Here is a 13,241-nt window from a genome sequence, read left to right as displayed (position 1 = left end):
TAAATGTTTTGGATTTCGCTTATCACAAGCTTTTCTGTCAGCTAGACATGACTCCACTTCAAGTATCTTATCCGGAGACGCACTTTACACCTACAAGATTATTATCGTTCGTCATGATCACATCAGCATGGGGCCAATCCTGGCGATCCTCAACGTGGTTCACCATCACGGCAATGATTGCGGCGCTCTTCACCGGTATTTAGCCCTTATCTCCACTGAACAGAAAATGGAGAGCTAACCATCAACAGATACGTTTTTAGCCAGCTTCATCGTTCCCATTCTTCCATACATGTTGGAAGCTCGAATAGGCCTAGACCCATCCCGCACACAGAGAACAATCTCTTGGCTTCTAGCTGAGAATGCGGCTGTCGACGTCATCGTTCGAATCCCGCTAGCCCATTTCGCGGATAAGTCTACCTCGACTCGAGGATGGTTGCTTTCGGCATTGGGGATTATTATGATGAATACTGCTGCGACGGCAGCTGGGTTATATTGTATGTTTGGGCACCCTTTTTTGAAGAATGCTATCGTCAGTAGCTGATGAAGTACAAGTACCGGTGTTGTTTATCACCCAATCTGTACAGGCTGTTGCTAGTAGTATCATGTGGGTGGCGGGATACACGACCGTGGCTAAAGTAACTTCGATTGAGAATACTGCTAAGACCTATGCTTTGATTTCTATGGCGTCTTGTTTGGGGTATTCGACAGGGCCGATGGTATCTGGTACCCTCCTTCAGCTGAAAGGGTACTGGGTAGCATGGACGAGTGCTTTTTTGCTTCTCGGTATCGATATGGTTTTTCGTCTGTTGATGGTGGAGAAGAAGCGAGAGGAAACAGGTACGTGCTTTCGTATTTCTTGAAGGTGGCTCACTCCAATTTTGACATGTTCTTTACAGATACCACTGGCGACTCGGTCACCGAGCAGAATCCGGATTCTGAAAGATCGGCTCTCCTCTCCACCCATACTGAGGAATCTGAGACCTATGCAGCACCCAAGACGATACCAAACTTCTACCGATGCATCTTTAGCAAGGTCAACTTCGTCGCTGGTGTATACCTTAGCGTTGTGTTCGGCCTTTTGATCACCTCCTTCAACGCTACTATCCCCCTGCATGTGCGCGACGTATTCGGCTGGGGTGGTATGCAGTCCGGTTTCATGTTCGCATGTCTCCAGGCTCCTCGTCTGGCGATGTCCCCATTTGTAGGTTGGTTGAAGGATCGCTTTGGAACGAGGATACCAACTGCTTTTGGATTCGCTACTCTAGCTCCGCTTTTTTGGCTTTTGGGTGTTCCGGGTAGTGCGCAGTTCCCATCCATTGATGTCGAGACCTGGGGATCTACTATATATGTGTCAGCGATGATTTTGATTGGATTTCAGACTACCTTTCTGAATGGATCGGGGATGATTGAAGCTACAGGTATGTTGAGCATTTGGAGTTCCTATTCATGGCTGTTCACTGACTCGCGAGAAGTCGCTATGAGTGAGCTCCAAAAGGAGTATCCTGGGGCATTTGGTCCCAATGGTGGGAAGTCACGCGCTGTTGCAATTGTCGGTGTTGCTTGGACATTGGGTGCTTGTATTGGGCCTCTTCTGGGTGGAACACTCAACGAGAAATTCGGATACTATGTGATGAATTGCGTCGTTGGTAAGTTTCCGCTGCCATTGACATCTGCTCATTGTTAACCTTGAACGTTTATCTAGCTGCAATATGTGTTTTGTCTACTGCTGTTGCATTGATTTGCCTTCCTTCGTACCAAAGGTGAATCACTCACTCTAGTTGGCAGTGATCACTAATTCTATGCTCTGGTGTATTAGCTTCGGCATGATAACTGGAGGAAGGAAACAAGTCGCTGTCCAAACTCTTGTTCAGCAAAGTAGAGCTTATCACCTATTTAACAGCGAGTTTCAGCTGATAAGTGGAGCTAGTGAAGGTACTTGTGTAATGCAGGCCACCTGAGTGGGGTCGATAAGCAAACATCCGAAAGTACATAAGCCCATAACCCCATAACCCCACATCTCCACGCATATAAATACATATATAGAGTACATAACCCCACATCTCCTCATCTCCGTATGAATCTATCAACATGGCATTTCTAACACTTATCATCGTGGCATCTGCTGTCATCTGCTTAGTGACAACTTATTTTACCTCAAAAAAGGCACCAACAGGCCTTCGTAATGTTCCTGAGGCCGGAAGGCTGAAGGATTTGAGTAAATACCCCCAGCGAGAGTGGCGCAAATGGGCTCAACAATACGGAGAGCTCTTCCAGATTCGACTCGGCTGGGAAAACTGGGTCTTCGTGAACAGCCCAGAAGCTGTAAAAGTAATCTTCAACAAACAATCCCAACACACCTCTTCTCGTGCTCCAAGTCCAGTTCTCTCGGACCTCATTTCAGGGGACATGCGGTACGTTATCAACTTTCATATTCGTTATCTCAGGTAGCTAATGACATTCTAAAGAATGTTGTTAATGCCGTATACACCGAAATGGCGGAAACTGCGCGCAATCGTCCACCAACTTTTGACACCCAAGTCATCAGATAATTTCAAGCCATCGCAGGAGTTTGAAGCGAAACAACTCCTTTGGGATATTTGTACCGATAATTCCGACCAAGAAAATTTCTATATGCATATTCGTCGATACACAACATCTGGTCGGTACCCTTCAGTCACAATTTGGCACTCGAACATACGCTGACATTCTATTAAGTGGTGATGACATCAACATATGGACGACGAATACCTCAGTGGGTAATACAATCCCCACGTATATCATAACCACTAAAGGTTCGACTAATAATCCCAGGACTGCGAAGATATCCGTGAAATCTACGGACTAATGCAGGACTTCAGCGAAGCCGCAGAACCGGGAAAATACCTTGCGGAATTGTTCCCACCTCTATCCAAGCTTCCTGTCTGGATGCAGTGGTGGCGGGAATCAGCTGAACGATCCTTCCAGCGACAGGCTTCGATATGGATGAAATACTTCTCTGATCTCCAGAGAAGTATCAAGAAGAATGAGGCCCCGGAATGCTTTGTCAAGAGCTTTATTGAATCGGATTATGAGAAGAATGACATCAGTGACTTGCAAGCCAGTTTCGTGGCTGGAAGTATGTTCTTACGAACTTTGAGACTCGATGATGAAGCTAATTAAATACCAGCAATGATTGAAGCGGGCTCAGAGACGACCTCTTCAGCTTTGAATTCCTGCGTGAAGTATTTCGCAGCATACCCAAAAGCTCAAGCAAAAGCCTATGCCGAAATCAAGAAGGTCGTAGGTGAAAGCCGATTCCCGTCGTTTGACGATGAAGAGAAACTGCCCTATATCCGGGCTTGTGTGAAAGAGATTTTGCGGATTCGGCCTATAACCAAGTAAGAGATCGAACCTTTCTCCCAGTCTATATACCCACGCTTACTAGCGCTCACTGCTTTAGTATCGGAACCCCCCATTATACCACCGCCAACGTTGTTTACAAAGACTACTTTATACCCGCTGGAACAGTTGTTACAATCAACCATTACGCTCTTCATTTCGATCCTAAACGCTGGGAAAATCCCGACGACTTCATCCCAGATCGATACCTGGATTATCCATTCAAAGCAGGCGTCTACGTCGCCAGTCCTTATCCAGAACAGCAAATCCACTTTGATTTCGGTGCAGGCCGTCGCATCTGTCCTGGGATGCACTTGGCAGAGAATAGTCTGTTTATTACGATCGCGAGTATCATATGGGCATTTGAGATCCTTCCGCCCATCGAGGATGGTAAGGTTGGCCATGTAGATGTGTCTGATGCCGCTTATGCTGGGGGTGTAAACACTTTGCCGAAGCAGAGTAAGCTTCGATTTGTTCCGAGGAGTGAAGAGGTGAAGCGGACTATCTTGACTGGGTGGCCCCTTGTTAAGGCGGAGGGTTATATGCTGGGAGATATTAAGGTGGACGCCGAGGGGATGGTTTTTTCTTTGAAGTAGGAAGTTCGAAATTCAGTAATTCTGAAGACCTTTATGCCATACACTATGTTTTTTTTTTTTTTTAGAATGTAGTACATTTACCTTACGGTTTGACTTGACTGAAGAGCTATTAAAGGTCTTCTAGCCAATCTTCAATGTGCGTCTCCTTTAGATCTCGCCGTATTCCCGAGTCCGATTCCGCGTCGTCGGTGCATTCCACGACCAGACTCAACCAAGAATGTTTGTATATGTGTCTTTCGCTACGGGAGTACCCAGTCGACCTGGACCGTTCTATTATCCCACGTATGTACACTTCGAAAAGGGACTGAGAATAGAAGTCATAGTCATAATTTTCAAGTTTAGGTAATGTTCTGTTGGCGGATGAAGCCGATACCTGAAGAGGAGGCTGACTACTTGTTCCAGAAAATTAAACTGAGCCGTTGCTTGTCAAGCCCGTTTCCAATGTACGCGTTTTACGCAGTGAGAGGTACATTGAGCGTGCTCTCGGATTTGAAGCTTGGTATCGACAATTTTGATGTATTCGAAAGGCTTCCAAGGCCATATTGGAGGTCGAGAATTGAGGCCTTCGCAGGTGGTATTGAACAGTAGCCGGCATTCATCAGCGCGACTTAATAAATTGCCTTATCCTTTTTCGAAGTTATGAAAGTCTGTGGTATTCTGGCGCAAGCAGCAGCTAGAAGATCCAGAGCCACCATTCTTTGTCGTATATCACGCAAGACGGCATTTGCTATGTCGGTCAGAATTGCACCAAGCCAAAGAATGCCAAGTCGAGGCTGTTGGTTTGCTGGCTTCTTCTTCCAGGCATCGTCGATATCAGTTTCAATCAGGCACTGCTTATCCGTCTGTGTAATTCCTGCCCCCTGTGTAGTATAGACCATATGACGCTCATTTTCAGCAGAATGATCAAGAAACTCAATCAATCGAGCAGATAGATTATATGCCCATGCAAAGTAAAGAATTGACATATGGTTTCCCTAGTCATGGGCAGGAAGTCTCTGGACTCTAGACCAGTTTGAAAAGTGGGAGTCTTCTGATAGCTTCACATCTACCTGACGGTCAACTGCTGATAGGAGTTACCCGGGTAAGACCTTGGGCTGTAAATCGCTACTCCCTTCGGAAGTCCTCCAAGTTGACGGCCACTAATGAGAAGGCCGCCTTTTTTTTTTTGGAGCGAACGAGGTGGCCTTGACCAAGTCGGGAGGGTCACCAACTAGAAGTAACAAAGGACTTTGGGTCTATAGCATGTCGGGATATTAGACGATCGCTTTGGGTATCGATATAGAAAGACTATGTCTTGAGACTCTCCTCAAAAGTCTGGCTTGATTTGTCATCATCTGGGCGTGCAGCACTCCCCATACTAGTACACAAGCAGGTTTAGAAGCCTGCATAATTGTCGGAGAATTAGGCGTAGGTACCCAAGGATGAAGTCACTGCTGTCTGGTCAAAACGAGGAAGGATGGGGCCACCGGGTTGCGGAGCGAGCGGAACGGCCTGACGGGATTGGGTGGGAATAGGTGACAGACATCGTGTACCGATACGGTAGGAGGCTCTCGATTGAGCACCACAATCTGTTATCGTTGTTATGCATTCTATGCGAGCGGTCTGGGAGGCAGAGTGACTATGTATGGAGTACTCTGTACTGTTTTCCTATAGTACTAGAAGCGGTCTGGAAAGCGTGAGCGCCTCATCCCATATTAGAACTAGCGTGTTTCTGATATATGCTTGAGGACTAAAGAAGAGTTCGGAGGTATAGTTGGAATCGTAACTACTCTACCAGCCTCACTCCCAAATCGGATCAACGCGCGTCATGTGTACAATTTCGCTGCTTATTCGTTAGGTCGATCTAGATATATCACGTGTACCAGTCTACAGTAAACAAAGTAAAAATGATAGATCAAACCCACAGACGTCAAGTCGCGGTGAAAGATAAGATTCAATTCAGACAAATTGATAGTTAAATCAGTCAGTAAGGTAGTAAAAAACAAAGATTCCAGAATCGAATCGAATTTCGCTCATTGACCCAAACCCCAATACCCACGCTATGCATAACCGGAAAAAAAAAACAGTAAAGGACAGGTCAGAAGGCCTCTGTGCGAGGACAATCAGGCGTATATCCTGCAGCAGTGCTGCTAGGAGGGGGTGTACAGTAATATGACACGTGTCAAGCTCCCGGTGGTCGAACCCCGGGAAAATGACAATCGAAGAAGATGTGAAGGGTGGCGAAATGAAAGGGGATAAGGTAGAGAGGAAAGAGGAGAGGAGATGAGAGTAAGAGGTATAGGAAAGATCGGGGATGAGAGAAGAAAGAACCAAGTGGTTATTCAACTCCAAAAACCCCCGACGGAGTGTTCAAGGGAATGTCACACGCCAGAATCTCGTTCCGGGCGTCAAGAAAAAGCAAAAAAAAGACCCAAACACCAGAACCAATAAACTCCGCATATAATGATACAAGGGCGCAGATAATGGAAAGCAGGGGATCGTGTGGATCCCCCTTCCCCAGTTCCTGCCCAAGCTCTCTCGGGGAAGGAGAAAACCCGGGGCAAGAATGCAGAAAAAGCAAATAATTCCCCCAGCAGGAAGAAGCATGCAGCTCGGTGAACAATTGGACATGGACCCGAAGCTCAAAAAAAGGAAGTGGAAAGGGCTAGACTCGCCAAATCGGGTCAGGGGCGAAGATCATTGGAGACGGGCGGTGACGAAGAGGCGTCCATCCCTTCTCGGAGCTGGAATGGACCTCCAGAAAAAGGGGGGAATGGAAAATCTAGTGGTCTAAGACCAGATAATATGAATCTCGCGTAACTTCGGGAGACGCGAGATCATTAATTTTCTTTCCCGTCTTTGGTCGATCACCGCCTCACTTTCGTGATTAAAGTTGTTTTCTCTTTTTGGCGATCACGTTCACCAGATCAGGCCATGTCCAATTCAGCCGTGGAAGCCGCGCGGATAAAATAAAAAGTTGGGGAAAAGGAGAAACTCCGAGATAGACAGAGTCTAGTCTCTAGTGCTTCCCGCCCCAACCGGCTTGCTGCTGCTGGAGGAATTGGACGCTGCATGTGCAGTCGGGACTACTTCCAGCGTTGTTTGTCCCAGTCCGATGGCCGAGTTTCGTCGTATATTTGGCCGCCTTTGTTGTGTACGACAACCGGGGGTTTGCGGACGGCATTGGCGGTTACTGGACGCGTCTGCATTAGCCGGGCTGAATCTGGAGATCGGGTGGACAAGGGTGTGTAATGAAGATGGATCGACACATACCTCGGACTTCTGTAGCAATAACTTGATCACCACTGCCTCTACTGGCTAGAGTGGAATTTGAGTCGTTGGTGACTTTGTGTGGCATGGTAAAGAAGAAGTAGAGTAAAGAGGTAGGAGGGTTGAATTAATGGATGTATGGCGTAGCGAATAAAGTATGGGATGATGCCGTCTCAGTGTTGAACTGCGAGCAAACGAGTCCAAGAAGAAAGGCAGTATATAAACGATAGAAGTAAAATAAAACAAAGTTGAACGAGTTGGTTGAGTTGGTTGTTGATTAGTATGAAGTCAAAATGGAAGTAGCAGCAGACCGGCCCTTTTGTATACCCCGGGCCATTCCCAATTGAGCGCGCATCTGATCTACAAAGCCGGAGAAGCGTATCGTCGCCAGGGAGCTCTGAGAGGGAATGGATCACCCCCTTGACGTATTCGGTGCCTGGTAACCATCTAGTATCGATGATTGTCCATGATTGGTCGTGACACCAACCCGAAAGCAGGGCAGCCAATCAGCCTCTCGTATGTCATACACGAACTCGTACGACGGGTGGATCCAATAATGATGAGTCAGCCATTCCTCCAGAAATAGGGTCTTGGTTACCCAAGCTAACTGATCTCATCCTAGTCGGTGTATCTAGCGCGTATCATCGTGTATCCCTCATGTACAGAATTCCTCAGCCTCACCGCTCTAAAGCAGGGATTACAATGCCCACGTAACTTGTCCTGAATCGAGACTCTGTGATGTCAATGATCCAGGGGCCTTCACCGACTTCCCGCTCCACTTGGGTCCAGAATTCCCTCCCCCGAATTATTCAGGTACCGCAAAGTTGATCATTGCGGATACCTATAGATAGCGCGAGTCTGATCCAATAGAAATATGGGGACCGGGATGATCGACCTTGTCAATGGGTCATAAGGAAGCATTCACCGCATAACTCAGTGGCTTGATTGTCTCTATACCCCGTACTCCCGTAGTCTGCATTTCGTACCGATGTGCGTCACTGCGCAGACCGAGATTCCTTGCGGATCCCTGAGCCATTTGCTTGGGCAGCCTACGGGTCAACCCCATTCGCATCTCTACTCCACTCTACTCATTATTGCAATGAGTTGGCCAGACGTGTATTGGGTCCTCACGCAGTTGAGAGGTCGAAAAATAGAATCATATGTTAATCGTTCTAGTCTGGATTCCCTCCACGTCCTTGGCCCCCGCCGTCCCGTTTCATCCGCTCCTCCCATCCATTCATACTCCGCCGGATCCCTAATGTCCGTCGCCCCGAAGCTTGGGCTTGCTGCCGAACAGTGGTCATTGTAGTCGTATGGAATGTCACTGACTGGACACCGCGAGTGGAGCTCTCCTGTTTCATCTCTTCCGCCCTGGTCCCTGTGTCCACTGTGTTGTTTCCATTCGAAGGCTGGGTCAGCATCCGGGCAGGTTTCACCGTAGGTCTGGACGGAGCCGCCAGCCACGTGTATTTGTTAGGCTCCGCGGTATCCAAGGCCGGTCGCGTAGGCTGCAGTGGTCGTGGTTGGAGTCGGTGGGAAGACAGCGTCGGCGGAACAGGCTGGGAGCCTGGCCGCGGATTTTGTGATGTCAGCTGGTTTCGTCGGGCTGGTTGGGTCGGCAAGTTGGATGGGGCGGAGGTTTTCTTCGAGGAGGATCCTGGCCCACCGAAGAAGTTTGAGATACTGGCTTGGCTAAGTCCGTCTTTTCGTGTAGTATCCTTTGTCGCCTGACTGACCGGGGCGGTTTCCGTAACAGCTTTGGCGGTTTCCGTCGTTGCCAGGCCAGCTTCCGGGTTGGCCGTGATATAGTCACGAGCAGACGAGAATCCGGAGCTGAGCGTGGTAGGGACCATGAAGTTGGACGAGTTACCCATGCTATGCCCGCCTGCTGACATGTATGTGGTAGTAGTCGGCTGATTGATGTCCGAACGGCGTCTCTTAGGGTTGGGTTCTCCCAAGTCGGATCCCAGGGATTTTTTCCATTCTAAATCGCCGCCCTTGTTCTTCTCTTCACCTTCAGCTGTCCATTGGTCATCCAGTGTTGACGGAAGGGATCCCAGTCCTTTGTACAGGTCTTCCACGGCGGGTCGTGGTCGTCGCAGAATATCAGCAATAGCGAACACAACATTTTCCAGTAACTGAGGCCCCATCAGACGAAATCTATTTTTGATCAGTTTGGGGGGAAGAAAGGATGTCAAAGTGGTAGATGAATCCTCTCCTTCGCCCATTCGAGGCTGCCGTAGTGGTAAACTCATGTACAATAACGCTTGAGCTCTGGTCATTGCGACGTAAAGTAGGCGCCTCTCTTCGTCGATGACTTCTGCTCGAGAATGCGGGATGCTTCCATTGTATACGGCGGGTATGAAAACAACTGGCCATTCTAACCCCTTAGCAGCATGAATGGTGGAGATGGTGACCTTCTCTGTTACCTGCTCCCCTTCGTCTTTGGTAGTCGCCTCAGTTGCAAGGGCAACATTGGCCAGGAAACGAGACAGGGCCTCTTCGCCAGCATGCACTTTCTGTTGTTCTATTCCCTCGATTTCAGGGAGATCCTCTTCTTGACCCGGGTCGTCAGTGGAGAATGCAGCTTCATTGGCTTGGCCCATCAATTCTTTAACGTTCGCCCAGCGACCATCTTCATCCAATGGATAGGTTCTCACAAGATATTCTTGGAACGAAAGGCTTTCCGTGATGTGCTCAAGAAGCACGCGCGGTGCCGATGCATCTTCACATTCTTGGAGCTTCTGCTTCGACGCATCGATCAACTTCATCAGCGAACAAAGTCCCAGCTCTGCTGCCTTTTGCAGCTTCTTCTCTGTCGATCGGCGGCCTTGTATAACGTCTTTGATGAAGGTCCAAAGGGGAATGTTGGCTGTCTCCGCACCAGTGGTCAATTGCTTTATCGTCTCATCTCCAATCCTCCGGGGTGGAACATTGATAATACCAAGCAGCGCATCAGTGCCGTCAGTATGACTTACAACCCTCATATAGTTGATCAGGGTCTTGACCTCTGTCCGATCAAAGAACTTGCGACCGCCGACCATCTTATATGGGATACCTGCTCGCCCAAATGCTGTTTCGATCCGAGTTGATAATGAAGCAGATCTCAGCAACACTGCAAAATCGGACATGCGCAGAACACCGCCTGTCATGGCCATACATCGTTTGATTTCAAGAACCATCCAGTGCGCTTCAGCACTGGCATTAGGAAGCTTCCTTAGAACAGGCATCGTTCCTTGTGTATGAGTCGGTTGTAGCTTCTTGTCTGGACGCGCAGTGTCTTGTTCAATGACTTCCTGGGCAGATTTCAAGATTGAAGCCGAGGAGCGATAGTTGGATTCCAAAAGCACAACAGAGGTGTTCGAGTATCGGTTCTGCATTCGCTTTAGGTTTTGGATTTCGGCAGATCGAAACCCATAGATACTCTGATCAGGATCTCCGACAATCGTGATGCGCCGATTCTTGGACGCAAAAAGGTTCATTAGGTCATATTGAATAATGTTCGTATCCTGAAACTCATCGACGAGCACCGCTTGCACGTTTGACACGCAATCTGGATGTTCTCTCAGAAGCTGCACGCATCTCACGAGCAGATCATCGTAATCTAAGAGATTTGAAGCTGCAAGTCCCGATTCATACTGGCGGTAGATATCCACAATCTCCAGCTCCTCAGCTTTGACTCGCCCGACCAGGTCATCCGGTCCAAGTCCATGCGCCTTGTGGCGGGAGATTCGACCTTGTGCAGCTTTGACCTCAATAGATGACTTCAGTCGTTTGATGATACGCTATCGCAGCATGAGCAATGTAACAGCAAAGTGAAGAATGAGGACTTGACATACCCGGAGAATACCTCGACTATCATCCGAGTCCGCAATTCCAAACCCCTTCCTCAGACCAATCAAATATCCATACTTGACTAGGTATCGCCGACAGATAGAGTGAAAGGTACCCAGAATCAAACGCGACTGCACTCGTTCTCCAACCAGTTTTGAGAGACGCTCTCGCATCTCACGACTCGCTTTGATGGTAAATGTACAACAAATAACTTCTTGAGGTAAGTACCCATGATGTGAGAGAAGATACGCGACGCGTGCTGTTAAGGTCTTTGTTTTGCCGGAGCCGGGTGGCGCGAGAACTTGTAGAATGGGATCAGAAGATGTGACTGCCTGTCTCTGGGCAGAATTCAGTCCATCGAGGATGGGGTCCATGATCCATGACCTCTTTTAGAATATGGGGAGGATCCGCTTTGGTTGGTTCCCGAGTACGCGACAACACGCGCTGTCATGTGACGAGCATGCATTATGCAGTCACATTACACATTTAAATGATTTGCATTTTTATGGGGATATATTTATGATGGAAGGGATAAACAAAGCATTTTCGCATACTTAATTTCTCCCGGTCGCAATTGGGTTTATTATTGTTTAGAGACACATTTACTCATTCCAATGTTTATACTAAATTCTCAATCGAATTATAGTCATGAATTCTTTAGATGCATTATTAGTATCTGGGCCATCACTCCGCTTCATATGACACGGCATTCAGAGGCCCAAGCATGGCATGATGATATTTACAAAAAGAACAGGTCATCCAAGTACTGGGTATCACATCGCGACCTCCTAAAACTTCCTCCAGATTATTCACCGATTAGTTGAAAATACCCAATGGAACACTCATCGAGACTTCAAAGTTAGGCACGTTGACAATTTCCGCAATTTGCAAGTCACCGGCAACACTTGCCAGAATATAAGCTTCGCTCCGAGTAAGCCCCTTAGTGGAGACCAACCACTGAATGAGGTTTTGTGTGGCGCTCTTCGCGGCCTGGAACAAGTCCGGCGATACTCCGAGAGCACCATAAGTTCCAAGATCCGGGAGTGGGTTGGGTATTTGAGAGCGAGGTGGGGTCTGGTATTGGGGCGCGGTCACCCAAGGCTGGTTCTTGCAGACCTCGAAACGAAGGGTAGCTCGAATGGGGGTTTCGATGGCAGTACCGCAGACTTCGCCCATACCTTGAGCAGCGTGTCCGTCACCACAGCTGAAGAGGGCACCGGCAGTCTGGACGGGTAGGTACACAGTAGAGCCGACGCTAAGTTCACGGCAGTCCATGTTGCCGCCGTGGTTTGTGGGAGGGACTGTTGAGAGCTCTTCATCATTACCAGGGGCCAGCCCCATGCATCCGAGGAAGGGCCGGAGAGGAATCCGCACGTTCTTGAACTGAGCGTAACCCTTCTCGCGGTCGAGAGACCAGATCTTGATCTCAGGCTCTGTGTATTCGTCGGCCAAAAGACCGAATCCGGGAATGATAGCAGACCAACCCCAGTCGGCGACTTCGAGGTTGAGCACTTCGACCTTTAGGACATCGCCGGGCTGAGCATCTTGCACATAGATCGGGCCGAAAACAGGGTTGGCGATATTGAGATCCAATGTCTTGATGGCGGAAGCATCCGAGTTCGGTGTCAGTTGGCCGTTGCTGCTATCAATGGCATCAAATGTGACAGTCTGGCCAGATGAGACGGTCAATTTGGGTGTAATGTTTCGGGACCATTTGACATGGCCACAGTCTTTTCCAACATGGAAGTTACTCCAAGCCATGCTGGCAGATTTGGTATGCGTGTGAGTCTTTGTTGAACTCATTGGAGAAGAGAAACCGAGAATAATGTATGAAGTATGAAAACAAGAAAGCGGGCGGGACAGGGCTTTTTTTTTACTTGGAACCGGAGGTCCAGGCTCAAATGGCGAGATTCTCTTCAGAACTGACCGTTAGGGAAGGTGGTTAGTGCCGAATCTTACTCATTGCTTGACTATCGAAGATCCCCACCTGAACCGATTCATCGCCTGCCTAATCAGGTTTGTCGGGGAATTTGCAGATTGTGCCGCCGATAGCCCCCTGTTGGAGCCTCTGGGGTTCGTTCACACGTTAATGAGGGCACAGACGCTATGCAGGCGTTGGTTGGTGGCGGCCAAGGGATGACGGTCCACTCCGACGGAGCGAAGCGACTTTGGAACAACTTATCC

The 13,241-nt window shown here is 48.5% G+C and overlaps 5 protein-coding genes across 5 annotated transcripts; 2 read left to right on the top strand and 3 right to left on the bottom strand.

The window, feature by feature from the left end:
• Window positions 1-113: 113 nt before the first annotated feature.
• Window positions 114-1,795, top strand: N7503_003130 (uncharacterized protein; the record flags this gene model as incomplete). The annotated part of the gene is made up of 5 exons (XM_057062677.1): window positions 114-195; window positions 261-494; window positions 538-837; window positions 897-1,646; window positions 1,779-1,795. 5 exons carry the CDS (start codon window positions 114-116, stop codon window positions 1,793-1,795), a joined length of 1,383 nt encoding a protein of 460 aa, XP_056923592.1.
• A 293-nt stretch (window positions 1,796-2,088) lies between these two features.
• N7503_003129 (cytochrome P450) lies at window positions 2,089-3,974 on the top strand (the record flags this gene model as incomplete). The annotated part of the gene is made up of 6 exons (XM_057062676.1): window positions 2,089-2,411; window positions 2,466-2,659; window positions 2,716-2,756; window positions 2,812-3,115; window positions 3,167-3,377; window positions 3,440-3,974. 6 exons carry the CDS (start codon window positions 2,089-2,091, stop codon window positions 3,972-3,974), a joined length of 1,608 nt encoding a protein of 535 aa, XP_056923591.1.
• A 3,065-nt stretch (window positions 3,975-7,039) lies between these two features.
• N7503_003128 (uncharacterized protein) lies at window positions 7,040-7,311 on the bottom strand (the record flags this gene model as incomplete). The annotated part of the gene is made up of 2 exons (XM_057062675.1): window positions 7,040-7,176; window positions 7,227-7,311. The coding sequence occupies 2 exons, from the start codon at window positions 7,309-7,311 to the stop codon at window positions 7,040-7,042; spliced, it is 222 nt and encodes a 73-aa protein (XP_056923590.1).
• Window positions 7,312-8,395: 1,084 nt separating this feature from the next.
• On the bottom strand, window positions 8,396-11,431 carry N7503_003127 (ATP-dependent helicase; the record flags this gene model as incomplete). The annotated part of the gene is made up of 2 exons (XM_057062674.1): window positions 8,396-11,008; window positions 11,063-11,431. The coding sequence occupies 2 exons, from the start codon at window positions 11,429-11,431 to the stop codon at window positions 8,396-8,398; spliced, it is 2,982 nt and encodes a 993-aa protein (XP_056923589.1).
• Window positions 11,432-11,873: 442 nt separating this feature from the next.
• N7503_003126 (acetamidase/formamidase family protein) lies at window positions 11,874-12,818 on the bottom strand (the record flags this gene model as incomplete). Its single annotated transcript, XM_057062673.1, has 1 exon — window positions 11,874-12,818. The coding sequence occupies one exon, from the start codon at window positions 12,816-12,818 to the stop codon at window positions 11,874-11,876; it is 945 nt and encodes a 314-aa protein (XP_056923588.1).
• Between the last annotated feature and the right edge of the window lie 423 nt (window positions 12,819-13,241).

Source organism: Penicillium pulvis (genome assembly GCF_028828015.1).
Source record: "Penicillium pulvis strain IBT 33274 chromosome Unknown contig_1_segment0_segment0, whole genome shotgun sequence".
NCBI classification, from domain to species: Eukaryota; Fungi; Ascomycota; class Eurotiomycetes; order Eurotiales; family Aspergillaceae; genus Penicillium; species Penicillium pulvis.
This window is presented reverse-complemented; position numbering and strand designations above follow the sequence as displayed.